This window comes from Rattus norvegicus, chromosome 9 (assembly GCF_036323735.1).
Source record: "Rattus norvegicus strain BN/NHsdMcwi chromosome 9, GRCr8, whole genome shotgun sequence".
In the NCBI taxonomy this organism is placed as follows: Eukaryota; Metazoa; Chordata; class Mammalia; order Rodentia; family Muridae; genus Rattus; species Rattus norvegicus.
Window position 1 is genome coordinate 23,075,241 of NC_086027.1, and position 19,158 is coordinate 23,094,398.

General features: G+C 41.5%; 1 protein-coding gene across 2 annotated transcripts in view; it reads left to right on the top strand.

Annotated features, from left to right (window-relative positions):
* Window positions 1–19,158, top strand: part of Cdc5l (cell division cycle 5-like) — a 38,505-nt gene that overhangs the window by 12,844 nt on the left and 6,503 nt on the right. The window contains exons 7-14 of one of the 2 annotated variants that reach the window (NM_053527.2): window positions 594–738; window positions 1,620–1,808; window positions 4,268–4,416; window positions 5,488–5,650; window positions 6,589–6,753; window positions 9,420–9,500; window positions 9,788–10,030; window positions 12,888–13,085. In NM_053527.2, the coding sequence (NP_445979.1) occupies window positions 594–738; window positions 1,620–1,808; window positions 4,268–4,416; window positions 5,488–5,650; window positions 6,589–6,753; window positions 9,420–9,500; window positions 9,788–10,030; window positions 12,888–13,085 (1,333 nt within the window). Of the gene's footprint in view, window positions 1–593; window positions 739–1,619; window positions 1,809–4,267; window positions 4,417–4,839; window positions 4,960–5,487; window positions 5,651–6,588; window positions 6,754–9,419; window positions 9,501–9,787; window positions 10,031–12,887; window positions 13,086–19,158 lie in introns of those variants that run through there. The other variant, XM_063267788.1, reaches the window with a different exon arrangement.

Sequence of the window (19,158 nt, forward strand, 5' to 3'; positions counted from 1 at the left end):
GCCCATCAGATAAAGAAACCCACTGTCAAACCTGATGATCTGAGTTTGATCTCTGGAACCCACGTGGTGGAAGGAGAGAGTAAGCTCCTACCAGTCGTCTCTAAGTGTAACGTGTACACCATTGCAGGTGGTGCACTCCCAACCCCCCAAATAAAAGATAAATGTGAAAAATTTCTTGTATGAATTAAAAAAATCATGATGGGGTCCTTAAACATTTGGTATATTTTAATTCTGTCTCATGTATCTTTTTCTGCATACAAATCATTATGCTCACATATGTTTCTATGTGAATATAAACATAGTAAACTTGTACTTTTTGGCATATATTATTTTTGATATTACTATTTTTATAGTTTTAGGCTTTAAATTTTAGAACTTAAATTAGTGTTTCTTTTTTGTTAATAATTCTGTAACTATTCCAAGTTTATTTTTCTCAAATGTACTAGATTAATTATGTAGGAATTGATTAACATACTACTTTTGTTTTTTATAAAAATTCCTTAGAAATGAAATTGCTTAAAGTTTAATAGTTTATATAGCTCTTGATATTATTGCCTGTGTGTAATTTTCTTTTCTGTCTTGATCCATTACAGTGAAAAAGAAGGAAGAGATAGAAAAAAAGACAAACAGCATTTAAAAAGGAAAAAAGAATCTGATTTACCATCTGCTATCCTTCAAACTAGTGGTGTCTCTGAGTTTACTAAAAAGAGAAGCAAACTTGTGCTGCCTGCCCCTCAGGTAACTGGAACAGTCTATCATCCTGTGGATTTACAAGCTTACATCAGACTCAGTAAATAGAGGTGGGCTGCTGTCTCAGGCCTGTGCTTAATGCTCAAGAAACCATAGTTTAATGGAGAGCCACGTGGAGAAAAGTCCATCGGTGAGCGCATGAGCACAGTTCTGTTATGTGCTCCCGCTTTGAGTGGTGGCAGTTCTTGGTAGTTCTTAATTGAATTTTTCTTTAATATTTCTAAGGATATTTCTTTTGGTAAAATTACAGAAGTACACTTTTAGATTTTCCTAGAGATCTTGAGGTTTAGTGGACTGTGTGATATTTAGTTGATTTTTCAATAGTATTATCTTCTCATTAATAGTTTTGTACAAGTACTTATGTTCTTGGTGCATTAAATCTGTCAATATATTGATTTAAAACATTTTGACTATGCCTAGTGCGTACACACCATTGGGATGATATGAAGATTAGTGTGGCTCCCATGTAAGGGTGGCATGCACATATATGATCCATTCTATATTTACAAAGGGGAAACAAAGCTGGGTGGGGAGGAGGTTGGAATATATTGGGAGGAACTTGGGGTGTTAAATATCGGTAAATATTGTATGGAATTCTGTAAGAATTAATAAAAATCCTAAAACAGTTTTAAATACAGAAATACAGCCATTGCAGCCAGTTGTTTATAATGTGAACTTTCCCCCCATAGTAAAAGGAAGACTTAAAATTTTATTTTGGAAATTTTAAAGCCAGGCGAAATTAAGTGGTACAGAGAGGCCTTTGTCTTTCTGCCCTTGACCCAGCTTTAGCAAATCATTCTCTGAAACATGGAATGTTTAAGCTGCACTGCTCCTGTTAAAGGGATTACAGGGCTGGTCTTGTCCTTTAGATTTCAGATGCTGAACTCCAGGAAGTTGTCAAGGTAGGCCAGGCCAGTGAAGTTGCACGGCAGACTGCGGAGGAGTCTGGGATCACAAACTCTGCTTCTAGCACTCTCCTGTCTGAGTACAATGTCACAAACAACAGCATTGCTCTGAGAACACCACGGACTCCAGCCTCCCAAGACAGGATTCTACAGGTATGCTGGCACTGTTGATTTGATCATCTTTGTGTCACTGTGGAGGACACCATATGGTTTGGTTGTGTATTGGTTGGGCCAGCAGTTTGATGGCCATGATCCCAGAGCATTTCTTATAGCACAGAAACCTAATTAGCAGGCTAAGTGGTCTGAACTAGCAGGCTCAGTGGTGACCGTCTGTTCATTCACAGCATGTTGGTGCCGGCCTGCCCCTCTGCCCCTCTGCCTTCATATTGTTCTTGTCAGGGAAGTACAGATTTTGCAGTTCTGTGCTTTTAAGTTTTGTATGTGTGGATGGTTTCTCTGCATACATATATGTGCACTATTTGTGTGCCGAATCTGCATAGTCAAAGGAGGGTGTTGGAGCTCTTGGAACTTGAATTACAGACAATTACATGTGCTGGGAGTTGTGCCTGGGTCTTTAAGAGCAGCCAGTGCTTTTGTCCTCTGAGCCATCTATCCATCCCTCCCTTCCATTTGTTGGTACTTGGTAGCCACTGTGCCTGAAAGATTGTGGACCTGCTGCTGTAGGTCCTCACGGCTGCCTCAGAACACTGGGCATGGAGCAGAGCAGTGCAAGGAAGGACACTGCATGTGCAAGGGCCTCCCACAAGTTGCTGCCTCCTAGTGGCACCCTTTTACTTTGATTTTGCTTTTGAGGAAAGAAAGGGGAGGGAGATTGTGGGAACATTTCAGTATAATTATATATTTTTCAGTATAATCAAGTTGACAGACTAGAATAGGAGACAGCTCCTAGAAGAGCCAGTATTCTGCTGGGTCATTTGGTTATATTGTTTTAGGGTGGTTTTTTTTTTTTTTTTTATTCTTTTTTTCGGAGCTGGGGACCGAACCCAGGGCCTTGCGCTTCCTAGGTAAGCGCTCTACCACTGAGCTAAATCCCCAGCCCCGTTTTAGGGTGGTTTTAAGGATAGTGTGTTTTCTACCTTTGTGTGTTTATTATCCTGGTACCTAAAGTGAGTCATGTTACCTTTGCTCTTCTAGATGTAGTGTTGTTTTCTCCTCTTATGTAGAAGTTGTAAGTCTGTCTCTTTCTAAGAGATACTTTGTATTTGGAATATCAAAGCATGCTCAGGACTTTTGATAGTATGAAATTCTAGACTCTTCATGAGAAGAGATACTCAGAATCATGGAGCAAGTCTTGCTCTAGTTGTCTACATTTTGCCTCTTAGTAGTTTAGACAATTTACTATACTTGTGACTGCTGTGGGTTGGGGATTTAAACAGGGCACAAAAGGTGACTTCCCCCTGCCTTAAGATGTCTAGTACCTCAGCTGAGAAGACTCAGCATTTGAGGGTGACTTGACAGGTAGTGGCTAGAACACATGGAGTATCATCCTGCATGTGTGGTAGTGATGCTGGATATAGGTTGGTGACTTAGCATGGTGCATGGCATGAGTTTACGTCTGCATCTGCATGTGGTTTATGCGTCTTCAGCATGGCAATTGAACTTCTCTCCGGTACCTCAGACTGATATAAGAGGTGTGAGTGTGGAGAGAAGCTACATCATGGTTCTAAGCTAACCTTGGACATCAAGCCATGCTACTCTTGCTGTATTCTCTGTCAAGGGGAAACACAAGCCCACCTACATTTAAAGGGAGTGGGAGGAGAAGAACACTGAAGACACAGACGAGTATGAGAGAGATGTGTATGTGCCTGACTTTGAAAGGTAAAGTCTGCCTTAGACATGGAGCTGGGAACTATGATAAGGCAAAGACAGTTACAGGAGGGTGAGAACTAAAAAGAGCCTGATCATTTCAGTCTTAGCCAAAAGGTTGAGAAGGCTGAGACATGACCAAGTCTTCAAAGAGTCTAGGTGAGACTTCTTAAAGCAGTCTGATCCTATGAGTTTTGTGGCATGCATTGGCAGCTTAGGTATGTTTCAACTTCCCAACAGAAGCAGCAGAGACTCAGAGTTGCTTATGAACATTAGATAAAGAATTAGTGATGAAGCTATTCTGAAACCTAGGTGTTGTGACATTTGCCCTCAGCTCATATCAGGAACTTTGATTCTTAGTACTTGATGGCGTGGATACTGGGAGAAGCTCTTGGATAATGGCAGTTTCATACTAAGCCCACAGCACTGTTTCCCCCTGCCCCTTAACACAGAGGCTCAGGTGGCTTCAAACTACTCTGTAACTGAAGGTACCCCTGACTGCTGACCGCCCTGTCTCTCCACCCTAGGTGCTCAGGGTTGCAGGCATGTTGCATTCACACCAGTGACGGTAGCGTATCTTGACATGGAAACTTTATTCAGAACTCCTGATGTGATGCGTTAGGTGGGCAAAGGACTGAAAGCGCCGGCCTGTTCCAGAGCAGTATTCACTCTCTTGGTTTTCCATGAAAGATTGTGTATAAATCCTGTCTGCGTCAGGATTTGTGTAATAGGATCAGAGGCAGGGTTCCACTAGCCTGACTGCTGTGCACTCTCTTTATCTCCAGGAAGCTCAGAACCTCATGGCCTTGACCAATGTGGACACTCCACTGAAAGGTGGGCTTAACACCCCACTGCACGAGAGTGACTTCTCTGGTGTGACGCCACAGCGGCAGGTTGTGCAGACTCCAAATACGGTTCTGTCTACCCCTTTCAGGTATTGTAAACATCAGCATGTTCTGTAGTTTAGAAAAACTTGAATTTAATAACCTGGGCAGCATGCTTTTTTGAGTAATGTTGACAGAGATTGGAATAACTGTTCAACTTCAGTTTGCCTTTTGATGTTTCCTAATTGGGTTACCTGGACTGGAGTTAAGGTTGTGAGCTGCAGTGTGGGTGTAGGGATTGAACCTGGGTCCTCTGTAAGAGCAGCCAGTCCTCTGTCTCTCCAGCCCTGGTATTTACTTTTAGGTGTTAGCCCTGCCCTCTGGATTATTTAGGCTAGAAATCCCCACAGTCCATTCTACTTGTAGATGACAGCAGAATCAAGAATTGTTGGAAGCTAATCTTTGTATAGTAGTTAGTGCTTCCTGTGAGGCTAAAGAGAGCCTAATCTCTATTTTCCTGTGTATATCTTGTCTCTCAAATAGATTGTAAGCTCCTTGGGGGCAGGGACCATGTCTTAAATGATAACACCGCACCTGTTGGGAACAGATGTCTGGCAGTACCATCAGTCTGGAACACAGCCAAGATACAGGAAGTAAGCAACCAAAACCAGAAAGGCTTTGAATAACTAAAGTATAAGTTGCTGCTGGACTTTATTGTTGAGAATCTAAACTTAGAGCCTGTTCATCCTTAGATGTGAATCGGCAACTGTGGTGTTTGGTTTCCAAACAAAATATAAAGGCATAACCATTGAAAGTGCACCTTTGATGGGAATGAGTGTGACAGAAAGCTGAAGACTTAAGAAGGGAGGCAATAAAGGATCAGCACTCTGAGCTCAAACCAGAGGCCTTCGAGGAGTGTGGAGCTAAGCCTCCCTGCCAATTGCTTGTTCTTAGTTACCCCACTACGTCAAAAGTCCAAAAAGATGTTTGGTAGACCTAATACAGGAAGGCAGAAACATCAGACGTCAGGGTTGGAAGCCAGTTCAGTACATATAAATACTATGTTCAGCAAACCAGACCTGAGTCTTAATCTAGATAGCACAGTGAAAGTGAGAGAGCGGTTCTGGTGTCTTTACTCCTTACTTTAGGCATTACCATGACTTAGATTTCTGTTTGTATAGGACTCCTTCTAATGGAGCTGAAGGGCTGACTCCCCGGAGTGGAACAACCCCGAAACCAGTCACTAACGCCACCCCAGGTAGAACACCACTTAGAGACAAATTAAACATTAATCCAGAGGATGGAATGGCAGACTACAGTGACCCCTCTTACGTGAAGCAGATGGTAAGTGTCAGCTCTTTATAGTTATGTATCAGTGCATTGGACCCAGGGACCTTCAGCCTGCTAAGCAGGCGCTCTACACCGAGAGATACCTCCAGCTCTAAATTTTTAAATTAAAGTTTTTATTTTTATGTGCTTGGTGTTTTGCTTGCCTGTGTGTCTGTGAGAGTGTTGGATCCCCTGGAGCTGAAGTTAGAGACAATTGTGAGCTGCCTTGTGGGTGTTGGGAAGTGAACCTAGGTCCTCTGGAACAGCTGCTAGTGCTCTTAATCAGTGAGTCATCTCTCCAGCTCGTTCATGCGCTCCCTCTCCCTCCCTCCCTTTCTCCCCCTCTGTCTGTCTGTCTGCCCCTCCCTCTTTCATAATACCAAATTAAGTGCAGATCCTAATGAGCGTTTTTCTCTGTCCATGAAGAAATAGTTTTGAGACATTTTTAAGACCACAAAACACTGGTTTATTACAAGTCAAGGTTTTGTTTGATATTAAGGAAGATAAGAGATAAGATAAAAAATTGAGGATCACTTTATAGCAGTCACTACTAAGTTAATTGTTTTATTTTTACATATCTAAATATTTACATTATACTTATTTTCTTACTTAGTATATGTTCATGTGGCATATGTGGGTGCCCATTTACCGTAGTGTACGTGTGTGGGTCGGAGCACACTTGAAGCAGCTGGTTCTTGTCCTGCTGTGCACAGCTTGGGAATCAGACTTAAATGGTCAGCCTTGGAGGCCAGCAGTTTTACTGGCCCCAAGCCAGTTGTTTCAGAAACTTGTTTGTTTTGTTCTTGAGGCCCAAGCTGGTTCTGAGTTTGTGGTAATCCTGCCTCAGTTTTGTGATTATAGGCATGTGTCACTGCGCCCTGCTGTTCCAGGCGTCTTAGAGAATTTGTTAGTACTGACAGTGTGAATTGACAAGGACCGATTCTCTTCTCCAGGAAAGAGAATCTCGTGAACATCTCCGTCTAGGGTTGTTAGGCCTCCCTGCACCGAAGAATGATTTTGAAATTGTTCTGCCAGAAAATGCGGAGAAGGAACTGGAAGAACGTGAAATGGATGACACGTACATCGAGGATGCTGCTGATGTGGATGCTCGCAAGCAGGTGAGAGTCGGTGGGAGGCGTCGCTGCAGTCGCACATCTGCTGGTAGGCTTTACAGCCGTGGTCTCAACCCCTTTGAGGTCACAGACCAGGTATCCTGTATATCAAATATTTACATTGCAGTTCACAACAGTAGCAAAATTACAGTTATGAAATAGCTGTGAAATAATTTTATGGCTGGGAGGGAGGGGTCACTACAGCATGAAGAACTGTATTAAAGGGTCACAGCATTAGGAAGGCTGAGAACCTTTAGAGGGAGGCATGGCTGTCAGTGTTTCTAGGTTGCTACTTTGAATTTTTCTAATATTTTAACAAAATTCCTCAAATTATGTCATTTAACAATAATATACTCATATGAATCAATAATCATGTACTCAGAATATCTTAATGGGTTTTTAAGATGTTTGTATGCATATGTATGTATTTAAACACTGAAATTTACTGTGCTTTTCTAAATAAAACACAGGAATGGCCTTTTAAACATTGCTTTAATCTAGTGAAGAAAGGATTAAAAGCAAAAATTGGATTAATTTTGAATAATCTTAGATCTGTACAGATGGATAAAAATTAGATTTGGAGTTTGGGAAATATTAACAGCCTCTTATACCGATGCAGTAATTGTCCAGTGATATATAGGTCTTAGCTCCATTTGAAAGGAGCAAATGGGCTTGAGGTAGTTTTTCTCAGATACTGCATGACCCCTTTCTTTTTTTTTTTTTTGTTCTTTTTTTCGGAGCTGGGGACCGAACCCAGGGCCTTGCGCTTCTTAGGCAAGCGCTCTACCACTGAGCTAAATCCCCAACCCCTGCATGACCCCTTTCTGCCATATTGTATCAGGATGTTTGTTTGCAAGAACAAAATCTCTGGAGATCATGCTTTATTTGTTTTCTTTGTAACATGCTGCACCTTTTCTTGCAACTAGGCAGATGTGAGGGTGCAGAGTTTGAGGTCTAAACTGTTGGACAAAGTTTTAATAAGGAACTGGCACAACAAATGGATTAACACTGTTGTTAGTATTGCTGAGTGGTAAATGGCAGGCTCCTACCCTATGCAGTGATGGAACTTGTGGAGTGCATTAGGGCCCACAACTGTTTCTGTGCAGGTGAGAGAAACATTGAGACATTGAGATCAATTGATAGGATGGTTAGCCAAACAATTGGCATTCCTTGAGGGTTACATTCATTACAAAACAAAGTGCTTTTAAAGTTTTATCTGTGCTGCTATGTCAGAAGTAAGATTGTTAAGGCAGGTGGTGCCTGAGTGCTCTGGCATTTCATGGAACTGTAGCCAACTGTCCCTCTGAAGAATACTGACACCTCAGACTCGGGCCAGTGGCTAATACTTCCAGGATATTAAGCTAGTTTGTCTTTTGTTTTATTCTAAGCTGTTTACACTTACATTCACATTAATTGTAGTGTGTATGTTGAGCAAACATATTATTTATTTTGTTAGTCTAATGGCAGCCATTGCTAGGCTGCTTACATACTGTGTCTCTTTCAGTTCTTGGGAGGGTCTAGTGGGGAGGGAAAACAAATAAGAACATTCCAATGAACTAAACTGGAGAAATGAAATTTCCTTAAGGTAACGTGGCACTTGACATTTTCCTTCAAGGCAAATTGCTACATTGCCTCCTGGTTTGCACCCAGAGCTGTTTACTCAGCCTGCACACACTCCCGTACATGGCATCTTTAGAAGTAGTCTAAACTGGCTCTTTAGTAGTGCACTTTCAGAGGCCTACAGAAAATACTTGTCTCTTATTAGACTCCTTGGTTTCCATATGGCATTATACAGAGTATGCTGGCAGTCTGGGCAAAAGAGAGGTAGGGGTCCTCTACAGTATCACAGATGCCATCCCCCAGGGTCTTCATTGCTTCTGTCATCTTTTTTTTTTGTTTTTTTGTTTTTTTTTTTTTTTTTTTTGGTTCTTTTTTTCGGAGCTGGGGACTGAACCCAGGGCCTTGCGCTTCCTAGGTAAGCGCTCTACCACTGAGCTAAATCCCCAGCCGCTTCTGTCATCTTTTTTTTTTTTTCTTTTTATATCATCACTTAAAAGGAAGAGAGCAACTTTTTTTTTTTTTTTTTTTATTTCTTCTTGTGGTGATTTCTTTCTTTGAAACTTTGATGATGTCATCACTGGCTATACACCAGCCGCCTCAGTGCCTGTGGGCTGTAGCTGAGAAGGCTGCTGTCACTTAGCGTGGAAATAAATCACCTTGCAGGGAAAGAAGTGAATGTGGGGAGCAGAGGTGGATACTTTTTGTGTTTTGTTGATTTGTTCTTGCAGATAGATACATCCAGTTACACTCCATTCCACTTTCTCAGAAGTGGCATGGAGTTTTAACGTCACACTATTGTAACATTGGCGGGCTTTAGCTTTGGGTGAAAGCAAAGAGTTGTGTTGGGAGTCTCTTCTATGTTTATGATTGCCATCTAGACAAGAAGGTGGCTCTCTGGTGGGCAGAGGCGTGTGAGTCTGGAGCACTCGCTGGGACACTTGAGTTGTCCTTAACATCTTCTGTGTAGTGAGGGCGAATAGATCGATTCCTGGAGTCCCAGCATTACCTCTACACCCCACACAGATGTCTATAGTTTTTAAGCCTTTGAATATAGCTACTCAGAAATGTCAACTGCATATAGCTACAATAATGGTTATCAATTCCCTTTTTAGGCCATACGAGATGCTGAGCGTGTAAAGGAAATGAAACGAATGCACAAAGCTGTTCAGAAGGATCTACCCAGACCGTCTGAAGTAAGTGGTGCCATTTCTGACTTACGAGGTTTGTTTCTTTACCTGCTATTAGTGTATTTTTTAAAAATCTAATAAAGACTATAACAAAGTTTCCTCTGCTTTCTTGAACATAGTAAAGTAGTACTCAAATCCATTCTTGAAAATATTGCACTAATACCATTATGGATTTAGAAGTAGCGGGAGAAATTGCTTTTGAAAATATGAAAGTGCTATTTAGTTTATTCTGTGAAAGTAGGCACAGTATATTGAGGATATGTCTGATCATTTTGCTTGTTTTAAAATTTTAGGTAAATGAAACTATTTTAAGACCTTTAAATGTAGAACCACCTCTAACAGATTTGCAGAAAAGTGAGGAACTGATCAAAAAAGAGATGATTACGATGCTTCATTATGACCTGCTGCATCACCCCTACGAGCCGTCTGGGAATAAGAAAGGGAAAAACGTCGGGTTTGCTACCAACAATTCAGAGCACATTACCTATCTTGAGCATAGCCCTTATGAGAAGTTCTCCAAAGAGGATCTAAAAAAGGTGGGTTGATCAGGACCTCACCATTGTGACATTTCAGCTCTTGTTAGATGCTGTGTGTCAGAGTTAGAACTTATGGGGCCACATTGCTACTCAGAACCAAAGGAAGCACAACGAGGAGATGAATGTCATGTGAAGTGCTATGCAAAGAATATGTTCTTTTCTTTTAATTTGTATGTAGTGTGTGGTCTACTGTATTTTTGAGAGTGTCTCTTTTACCAAATTTGGGGCTTGCCATTTGTCATTTTGCTAGAATGGCAAGTACAAGCTGCAGGGGTCCTCTTACACACCCTGCCATCTCATGTTAGGGTTACAGGGGTACACACACCACTGTACCCAGTTTTTAATGTGAGTGCTGGAGTTCTAAACTCAGGACCTTATGCTTGCAGAGCAAGAACTTTTACCACTGATATGTTTTCTTAGCCTCCAGGATATGTCTTTAATTCTCTGTATTATCAGTTACAGAGGCTTTGGTAGTAAGGTAGTTTGAATTTGTGGGTGCTGTTGGCATGGTTGAAAGTTTTGTTGATTGCTGTCTTCCTGTGCTGAAGTCTGCATTTGAATGCCTTTAGTAGTGAAGTGTTACTTAGACTTCTATAAAAGGTGTGGGTTTTATACTAAGTAAGTGTTTTCTAGTTGTGAGCTCTAATGGTTTGATTATCTCTTCTAGGACTTGTATTGAAATTAATTACCACTGTAGTAGTATTAGGATGTGGGCCCTCAAGAGGGCTCTGTCCTCATGAGTGGGCTTGTTGTTTTGTGAGGGATGCTCTTTGCGATTCAGTCAGAAGGTCCTCAGCGGATGTGAGATTTTGATGGGAGAATTGAAGCAGATGTGCCGAGGTTTATTTGTTACATTCTTCTTTGTCTCAAAAATGGTTTAAAGCAGCCGTTTGCTTGGATCATTTGTTTATTTTTGTAAGATTTACTTTTTATCTGTATGAGTGTTTTGTCTGAATGTGTGTCTGTATGCCACATGTGTGTAGTGCCTGTGGAGGCCAAAAGAGGGCATGGAATCCTCTGGAACTAGTGGTTATGAGCCACTCTGTGTGTGGGGAACCAAGCCCAGGTCCTTTGCAAGAGTAGTGAGTGCTCCCAACCACTGAGCCATCTTCTCAGCCCTAAAAATTCTTCGTTAAACATTTTTTATTCAGTTTTTTAAAACTACATTAATTTTTTTAAACATTGTGTGTGTGTGTGTGTCTCTCTCTCTCTGTGTGTGTGTGTGTGTGTGTGTGTGTGTGTGTGTGTGTGTCGGGGGGGGGCAGGGCAGTTCATGTGTAGAAGTCAGAGGAGAACTTGGTATGAGTCATTTCTCCTGTTCCGCTCTGTTGGATTAAAGTATTTTACTCAGGTTGTCGTGTTTGGTGGTTAGTGCCTTTACCTGCTGAGCTGTCCTGTCACCCAGAGTATTAGACCATTTTACATTTGAGAATTGAGCTCAGAGGAGTTAAGCATTGCAGGCAGCCACTTAAACAGGGAAGCTGTGACTGAACCTGGCCTGCTCAGTTCCTTCCCTCATGCTGCCCCTAAAACTGCTTCTTTGGTAGAGAACTCAAACTGGCTTAGGCTCTACTATCTACTTAGGTCCTCAGTCTTACTCTCGTGATACCAGTGGTATCCCTTTGGAATGAGCAGGCTTGTCAAAGATACCTGGGATTCCTTTCACCTTCTGAAATCATGAGAAGAAGGTGGACTGGAGTACCTAAGCCAGCATTGGTGCCTTTGGCTTAGATTCTGCCTCATATGATTACTACTGGTATGGTTCTGGGCAAGTTGTTTAATTTCTCTGCGTGTCCATTAGTTTCATTAGCTTTAAAATGAAGACAGTATTGGCTAGTTTGTAAGGTGGTAGATTTTTTTTTTTTTTTAAGAGAAGGTCTTACTATGTCACCCTGGCTGGAACTTGCTCTGTATATGAGGCTGGCTTTGGACTCTTAGAGATCTACCTGCTTTACATCTGCCATGGTTAAACTTTTTGGAAGTAATGAGAGTTGTACTTTTGAACCCAGTTTCTGGCCTGTAATGACTGGTGCATAGTTGAGAGATGTTGCTATGTAATGAGTCATAGCGATGTTCATGCTCTTGGAGAACCATGGATGTTTGACTTTCAAAAATCAGTTTGCATCTTAGAACCCTTAGAGCTTTCTCTCTGTGTGTGATTATATGTGTTTGCTGTATGTGTATATGCCCATGTGTGTGCTAGAGGACATAAGTTGTCTTCATCATTTCCAGCTGTGTCCTTGAGACATAGGCTATATGTCCTTGAGACATAGGCTATATGTCCTTGAGACATAGGCTATATGTCCTTGAGACATAGGGTATATGTCCTTGAGACATAGGGTATATGTCCTTGAGACATAGGGTATATGTCCTTGAGACATAGGCTATATGTCCTTGAGACATAGGGTATGTGTCCTTGAGACATAGGGTATGTGTCCTTGAGACATAGGCTATATGTCCTTGAGACATAGGCTATATGCTCTGTTGTCCTTCGCTGAACCAAAGGCTTGCTGTTGCTGAGTTGGCTGGCTGAGGCTACAGACACATGATTATGTCTGTTGGGGTCTTGGTGTTTCTGTCTGTCTGTCTGTCTCTCTCTCTCTCTAAATGGGTTGTGGGGATTCCAACTCAGACCTTCGCGTTTGCAAAGTAGGTCTTCTTACCCACTGAGCCATCTCCCTAGCCCTTCTTAGAATTAGAGGCTTCTTAATCTGGTTAGCTCAGGTATTGTCCATCCCCTTCTACAACCAACCAAACCTTACTGTTGGTTTAGGGAAGGAGGGAAATAAACTAGTCGTATGCTTTATTTATGATGGTGGAAAGTGTGTGCTTCAGTTTAAATTATTACTGTAAACAGGCCCAGGATGTTCTGGTGCAAGAGATGGAAGTGGTAAAACAAGGAATGAGCCACGGAGAACTCTCCAGTGAAGCTTACAACCAGGTGTGGGAGGAATGCTACAGTCAAGTCCTCTATCTTCCTGCTCAGAGCCGCTACACACGGGCTAATCTTGCTAGCAAAAAGGACAGAATTGAATCACTTGAAAAGAGACTTGAGGTTGGTATCCATTTGCTTATTAAAATTTTATTATTATTGTGTGAATGCGCGTATGATGTGTACGTAAGCTTTGCTGAGCCAATTCTTTCATTTCCTCCTAAGTGGGGTGAGCATTGAGCTCTGGTTGCCAGGGTTGTGCTGCAAGCACGTCTACCTGCTGAGACAGCTCCACTGCCCTTGGTATCCTTTTAAAATTCTAATTCATTCGAAATTGTGAGCCAGTTAATACCTCTAATGATGACTTAAGCAAACCAGGCCTGGACAGCTGATGGCATCGTAGTTCTTGAGGAACCATCTGTCAATCAGAATAAGGAATTACTAAAGTGTTGCTGGTTGCTCAAATCAAGGTGGGTCAGTGAGATCTCAGCAGTGGAAGTTTTGATCTATAGCTCACAGAGCACTGAGGTTTACAGAAGAAATTCAGTACATTTTTGTGTATTCAGAAGTTTGAGTTAGAGTGGAGCTGTTATGCAGACAATGGCTTCTGTGATTTCCTGTCTGAAGCATTGAAATCTGTCAACAACAGTTCTTGGCATGTGGTTTCTTAATATAATGTTCACAGTTTGAATTCCAGGATCTCTGTAGACATTTTGCCAGTGGCATGCAAATTGTGCTCACAGACCACGAGGCTGCCTTGTGGATTCTGTTTTGGTTTGTTTGTTTGTTTTGTTCTTGAGACAGGGTCTTGGTGTGTCACTATGCCTATCCCTGGAACTTACTGTGTAGATAAGGCTGGTCTCAAACTCAGACATCTGCCTGCCTCTGTCTGCCTCCCAAGTGTTGGGATTTGAGTTGTAAGCCACCACATCCAGCATGCTTTCTAAATTTTTAATAATGGTCTTTAGGGATATGTCTGAGGCCAAGATGGACTAGGGAAGGAAAAAGATTCTTCAGGACACTGTATGCAGAAAATGGCCTCCGCTTCCTCTTTCATATGATTGTTAGTGTTAGTGCTAAATCTAGATATTAGAGTTACTGTAGGTAGTGGGGATAGTGAAATGAACAGGAAATAAACAGTGTCTTCTAATATGAATATTCTAATTTAATCTTTATGACCACATGTATAAGGTACCTATGGTCTTGCCTTTGTGTCTGCTGAGTTAGGAAATTTGTCTTTCTACAGTAATTCTTGCAGTGCCAAGGCCATGAGTGTTGTAGTTTTATGACTTCCAGCAGGTGGCACTGTTGCTCTGTTTTGATTCATAATTAAAGCTCTTGGAGACAGAACATGAGCGGTTAAATTGTAGGTTATACTTTGTGTTGTGCAGGCTTCGTTTCTTAGAAATGACAGTTATAGATTTAAGGCCAACTTTGTAGTTGATTGGTAGGCTTCTTGGAATGCTTCCTTGTAACATCTATATATAAATACTTCAATCTCTCAGTTTGAAAATCTTCTCAGTTTGAGGTAGGTAAACTCTTTCTTCTACAGATGGCAAGGACATTTTATGCTGTTTAAAATAAATAGGATAATTTCCCTGACTCTCATTTACTCTGTTGAGGCACTGGCTTTGATGACAGCAAATGAATGTCACAAAGTGAGTGCTGCTGTGGAGTGCGGTGACGCTTCTCTGTTGAACCAGCCCTGAGAATTCTGAAGGGAAAAGCACAGAGAGCTCTGCTGAGTTGGAGATGTACTTGGGTTGTGAGCAGTCATTAAAAACATGTGGCTCTCTTTGTTCAGTTCATACCAGGGACTGAAGTCTTCTGCTGAGCTGTTCTTGTTGAAGGATTGCTGATGTTGGAAGAATATTCATAAAGCAGTTTGAAAAGTACTTTTTCTCTTTTTGACTCCTGGGTAACTTGACTTATTGTTAACCATGCAAGTTAATTTTAAGGAATGCTTAATCAAATCTTTCAATTAGTAAACTCTTTTTATTCCAAAAGAAAATTTATTAAGTCTTCAGGAAGAAGAGAAGCAATTCAAAGATCCAAATAACAAAGCTTCCATCTAGTGTGTATCCATCTGTAATTCACAGCTAGATTTCTCAGAGCTCCTGAAGACGACACCGTTTACTGGTTTGAAATATATAAATACTTTATTTCAATTGTCTGGTGATTCTTTCATCATCTAAGTTGATTGCTAAATTATAAACATCACCCAGAGTTTGTTGTCGGAAGGAACTGTAGTTAAATGGTGTAAACTAACTGCTAAACCACCACTGGAGGGTCAGGGAGATGAGCTTTCTGGGCAAGCACAGTGCACCGTGGCTACCACTGTTTGTCTTTTGCTGCCATGCACATTGGAATAGTGAATCCACATTGTGGCTCTATCTCAAGTCCATCAGGCAGGAAAACATGCAGAGTTGTCATGGTTGGTGTTTCCTAAGTGTACTTAAAAAATCCTTTGAAGTTTATACTGTAGGTCAATTTTTTGAGCCACCACTCATGATTAATATTTGTAACTTGTCACTCTTTAAAAAAAATTCTTAAGATACTTCAAAATTGGGACTTAGCAGTTAAGAGCACCAGCTGCTCTTACAGAGGACCCAGGTTCAGTTCCCAGCACCCACATGGCAGCTCACAACTGTCTGTATATAACTCCATTTTCAGGGGATCAATACCCTCACACAGACTTACATGCAGACAAATACCAATGCTCATAAAATAAAAAAATAATCATTAAAAAAGAGAGACTTAAAGCTAATAGAGCCAGCTCATTAGACGCAGTGCACGGTTGGGTGTGTTGTGTGCTTGAGTCTGCTAGGCATGTTAGTCACAGAGCAGAATGAGTGGGAAAGAGGTCTGAAGTGTGACTGAATTCAGGGATTCTGTTTTGCTTTGAAGGCAGAATTAACTGGAACCTTGTCAGACATTTGTTTGTAGAGGGGCAAGCAGAAATAAGAGCTCAGGGAAGTTGTGCAAGTACGGCTTACAGAAGGCATTTTAACATGCAGCAGAAAGTCCCAAGCCTTGGAATAATTTCTGGGTCTGTTACAAGCTCCTGTAGGAGGTTAGGACTTTTTTTGTTTTTAGCGATTTCCCCTAGAGTAACAGAGAGCCTCAATTTCTGTTCCTTGCCATGACTCTTAGAAAATGAGGGATGGCCATAATTCATTGTAGAAAAACTTTCACCAAATTTGTTAAAAGTACAATGCTTTTCTCTTATTTACTCACACACTTAGGGAATATTGCCAAGTAGCTTCTGTTTCAGACACTGCTCTAAGCTGGACACATATAACAGGGAACAAGACAGACGAGTGCTTCACTCTTGGGTTATCTGGAAAACACTAGCAGAGGCCTCAGTTTTGGTTGATGCTAGTATCGTCAAGTCATTTCTGTATTTGGGAAGTGCAAAGAAATTCTGAAGTGTTCTAAGTTGTTTCCACTTTGAGTGGAAATAGGAAATCATCTGAAGACATAATTAGTTTGTGTGAAGCAGTTTCCATTAGGTGCAGAAGTGAAATGAAAGCCAGAATTTAGGCCCTGCCATTAAGTTGAATAATATTTGAAATTGTAACTATGCTGCTGTGTTGAAGAAGCTTGGCAGGAAATTGGGTTTGGTCATGTTAGCTATAAAATGGAAAGGCTTTCCTCAGAGGTAGGAACTAGGCCCTGTGGACACTTCTTCATGTTACTTGCATGGTCAGTGTGGTCAAGAAATAGTATGTAATGCTGACTTCTTGGAAATACGAGACTTAAAGAACACAGGTAGCAATTTAAAGGCCTTGGTATATATATATATATATATTTTTTTTTTTGCTTCTTTTTTTCGGAGCTGGGGACCGAACCCACCTTGGTATATTTTTTAAAGCTCTGCCAAGGACCCTGGCCTTCTGAGAGTTACGTTTCAGCACAATTGGCTGTACTGTGGACCTCATTTTTCAGTGCTTTTCATTATAAAGGCAGATATTTTAACACAGGAAAAGATGCACTTGTTCCTCTAGAGTGAAAGCCTAGGCTAAGGATTAAGTTGGTCAGCATTGCTGGATAGAGAAGTCCGTGCTGGAAGCACTTCTGCAGCTGTTCATCTGATCTCCTGAGGCTGGAATAGGTGGCCTGGGGTACAGAGGAGGACTCTTCACATTATGCTGCCTGGCATCTGTCGTTCCTCTTCAGGGCACTGGCAGGTTTCTTAGTTGTCTCCAGCAAGAACTCAGATAGAGCTGGACACTCAGGTCAGAGATTGAGAAGCACAGCCGTGTTGCTCAGTCCTCCCCTGTATGAGTTGGATTTGTGTTTTATCTCCTAATCTGAAGATGCAACAGAACATGCTCTGTGGTGCTCTGCCAGCTGCCTTGCTGGTTATCTTGCTTCATTGGGATGCAGTCGAATGCTCGCTAAGTCTCATAGATGCCAACTGTAATCACTTGAACCTACATCTCATCAGTAGAGGGAAGGGTCACTGGAAAAACTCCATATTAATAAGGAGTATGGCAGTGAAACGAGAGGCACTCCTGACTTGTCTGAGAGTGTTGTGGTGATTGAGCTCCATCCTTACTTTGACAGGATCGTGTAGCTGAGTGATGGACTGGGCAGTGAGCTGCCGTCTGCTGTGTGTTTATTTTGGGTGTCCCTAAACCTCTTTTTATATAAGGGTATATTCTGGGCCCTTAAGCAAGTTTCAGTGAGGGATGCTCTGAATGTTTCTGAACCTCACTGGAATGGGCTTAAACTGCAGACAGTACAGGAGACCCAAGGAGAATGTGTTTATTTTGGAATTACTTAAGCTTAGTAACCTTAACAAACTCAGTGAGCTTGAAAGTAACAATTACACTTTTATAAGTCCCATACAGCTCCCTTTGTAATGACCCGAGGAAACACTTACGGGTCCACTGATTCATCTCCTGGGGACCGTCAGTTTTCCATTGGTCTCTGGCCAGTCTGTTTTAGACAGTTTCTCTTCTATGTACTTAAAAATAACATTTCTAGATGTTTTTCTAAAAATAATACCTGTGCTTTGTAGAAAATGTAAGAGAAATAGAAAAACTACAGAAGAAAAGAAGCTTACTGTTCAGAAGCTAAGTCTGCAGATGCAGTCACCTCAGATCGCACATGTGTACACACGTATACATCTAAATGGTTTTACTTATTTAATTTTATGGTGCGTGGGGGGGGGGTGCTGCTTGATTATATGTAAGTGTGTCACGTATGTGCCTAGTGGCCATGGAGGGTCTTGGATATCCTGGAACTGGAGTTACAGATGATTGTGAGCTTTCATATGGATTCTGGAAATGGAACCCAGGTCCTCTAGAAGAGCAGACAGTACTCTTAACCACTGAGCGAGTCATTCCTCCAGCCCTTCTTTTCCTTTTTTGTTTTTTAAAACTACTTAATTTTATGGTGGGTGCTAGTGTGAATGTGCCCATCGTCTGTGTACCATGTGCATGAGAAGTCCGCAGGGGTCAGAAGAGAGTGTTGGATCTTCTGGAACTAGAGGTGTAGATGGTCGTGAGCTGCCCTGTGGGTGCTGGGAACCAAACCCAGGTCCTCTGCAAAAGCAGTAACATCTCTCCGTCTATACTCACAACCTTTCAGTGAGTAAAGAAAGGGAACTTTTAAAACGGAACTGAAACAATGTATACCATGTTTTCCATCTAATAGCATAGTAGTGTAAATAGTAGTGTAAGAAAAAAGAACATTTACTCCCGTTTAAACTCTACAGGAAAGTGTAGCTTTTGTAAAATCTGTTAAGTACCAGTTATGTTTATGCGTGCTACTGCTTACAAGGTTGTGAAATGTCACATTTTAATCCTGTGAATCATCTGGTGTGTATTTTCTATAGTTTTGTAGCTTTAGAATAAACAGTTAGAAATCTTTTTAAAAAGAGATTTATTTATTTATGTGCGTACACTGTGATGTTCAGACACATCAGAAGAGGGCCTCAGATCCCATTGAGATAGATGTTGAGGGCCACCATGTGGTTGCTGGGAATTGAACTCAGGACCTCTAGAAGAGAGCATCTAGTACTCTTAACCACTGAGCCATCTCTCCAGCCTCACAATTAGAATCTTAATAGCTTCATTCAAGCGTTGAAATGCAGGAACGAAGGAAAATGACCTTCACCTGACTGTTGTGGAGATGGGCAGGAGGTTAAAAGGGGAGGCGAAAGTGGAATGCTGCTCTGCTCACCCAG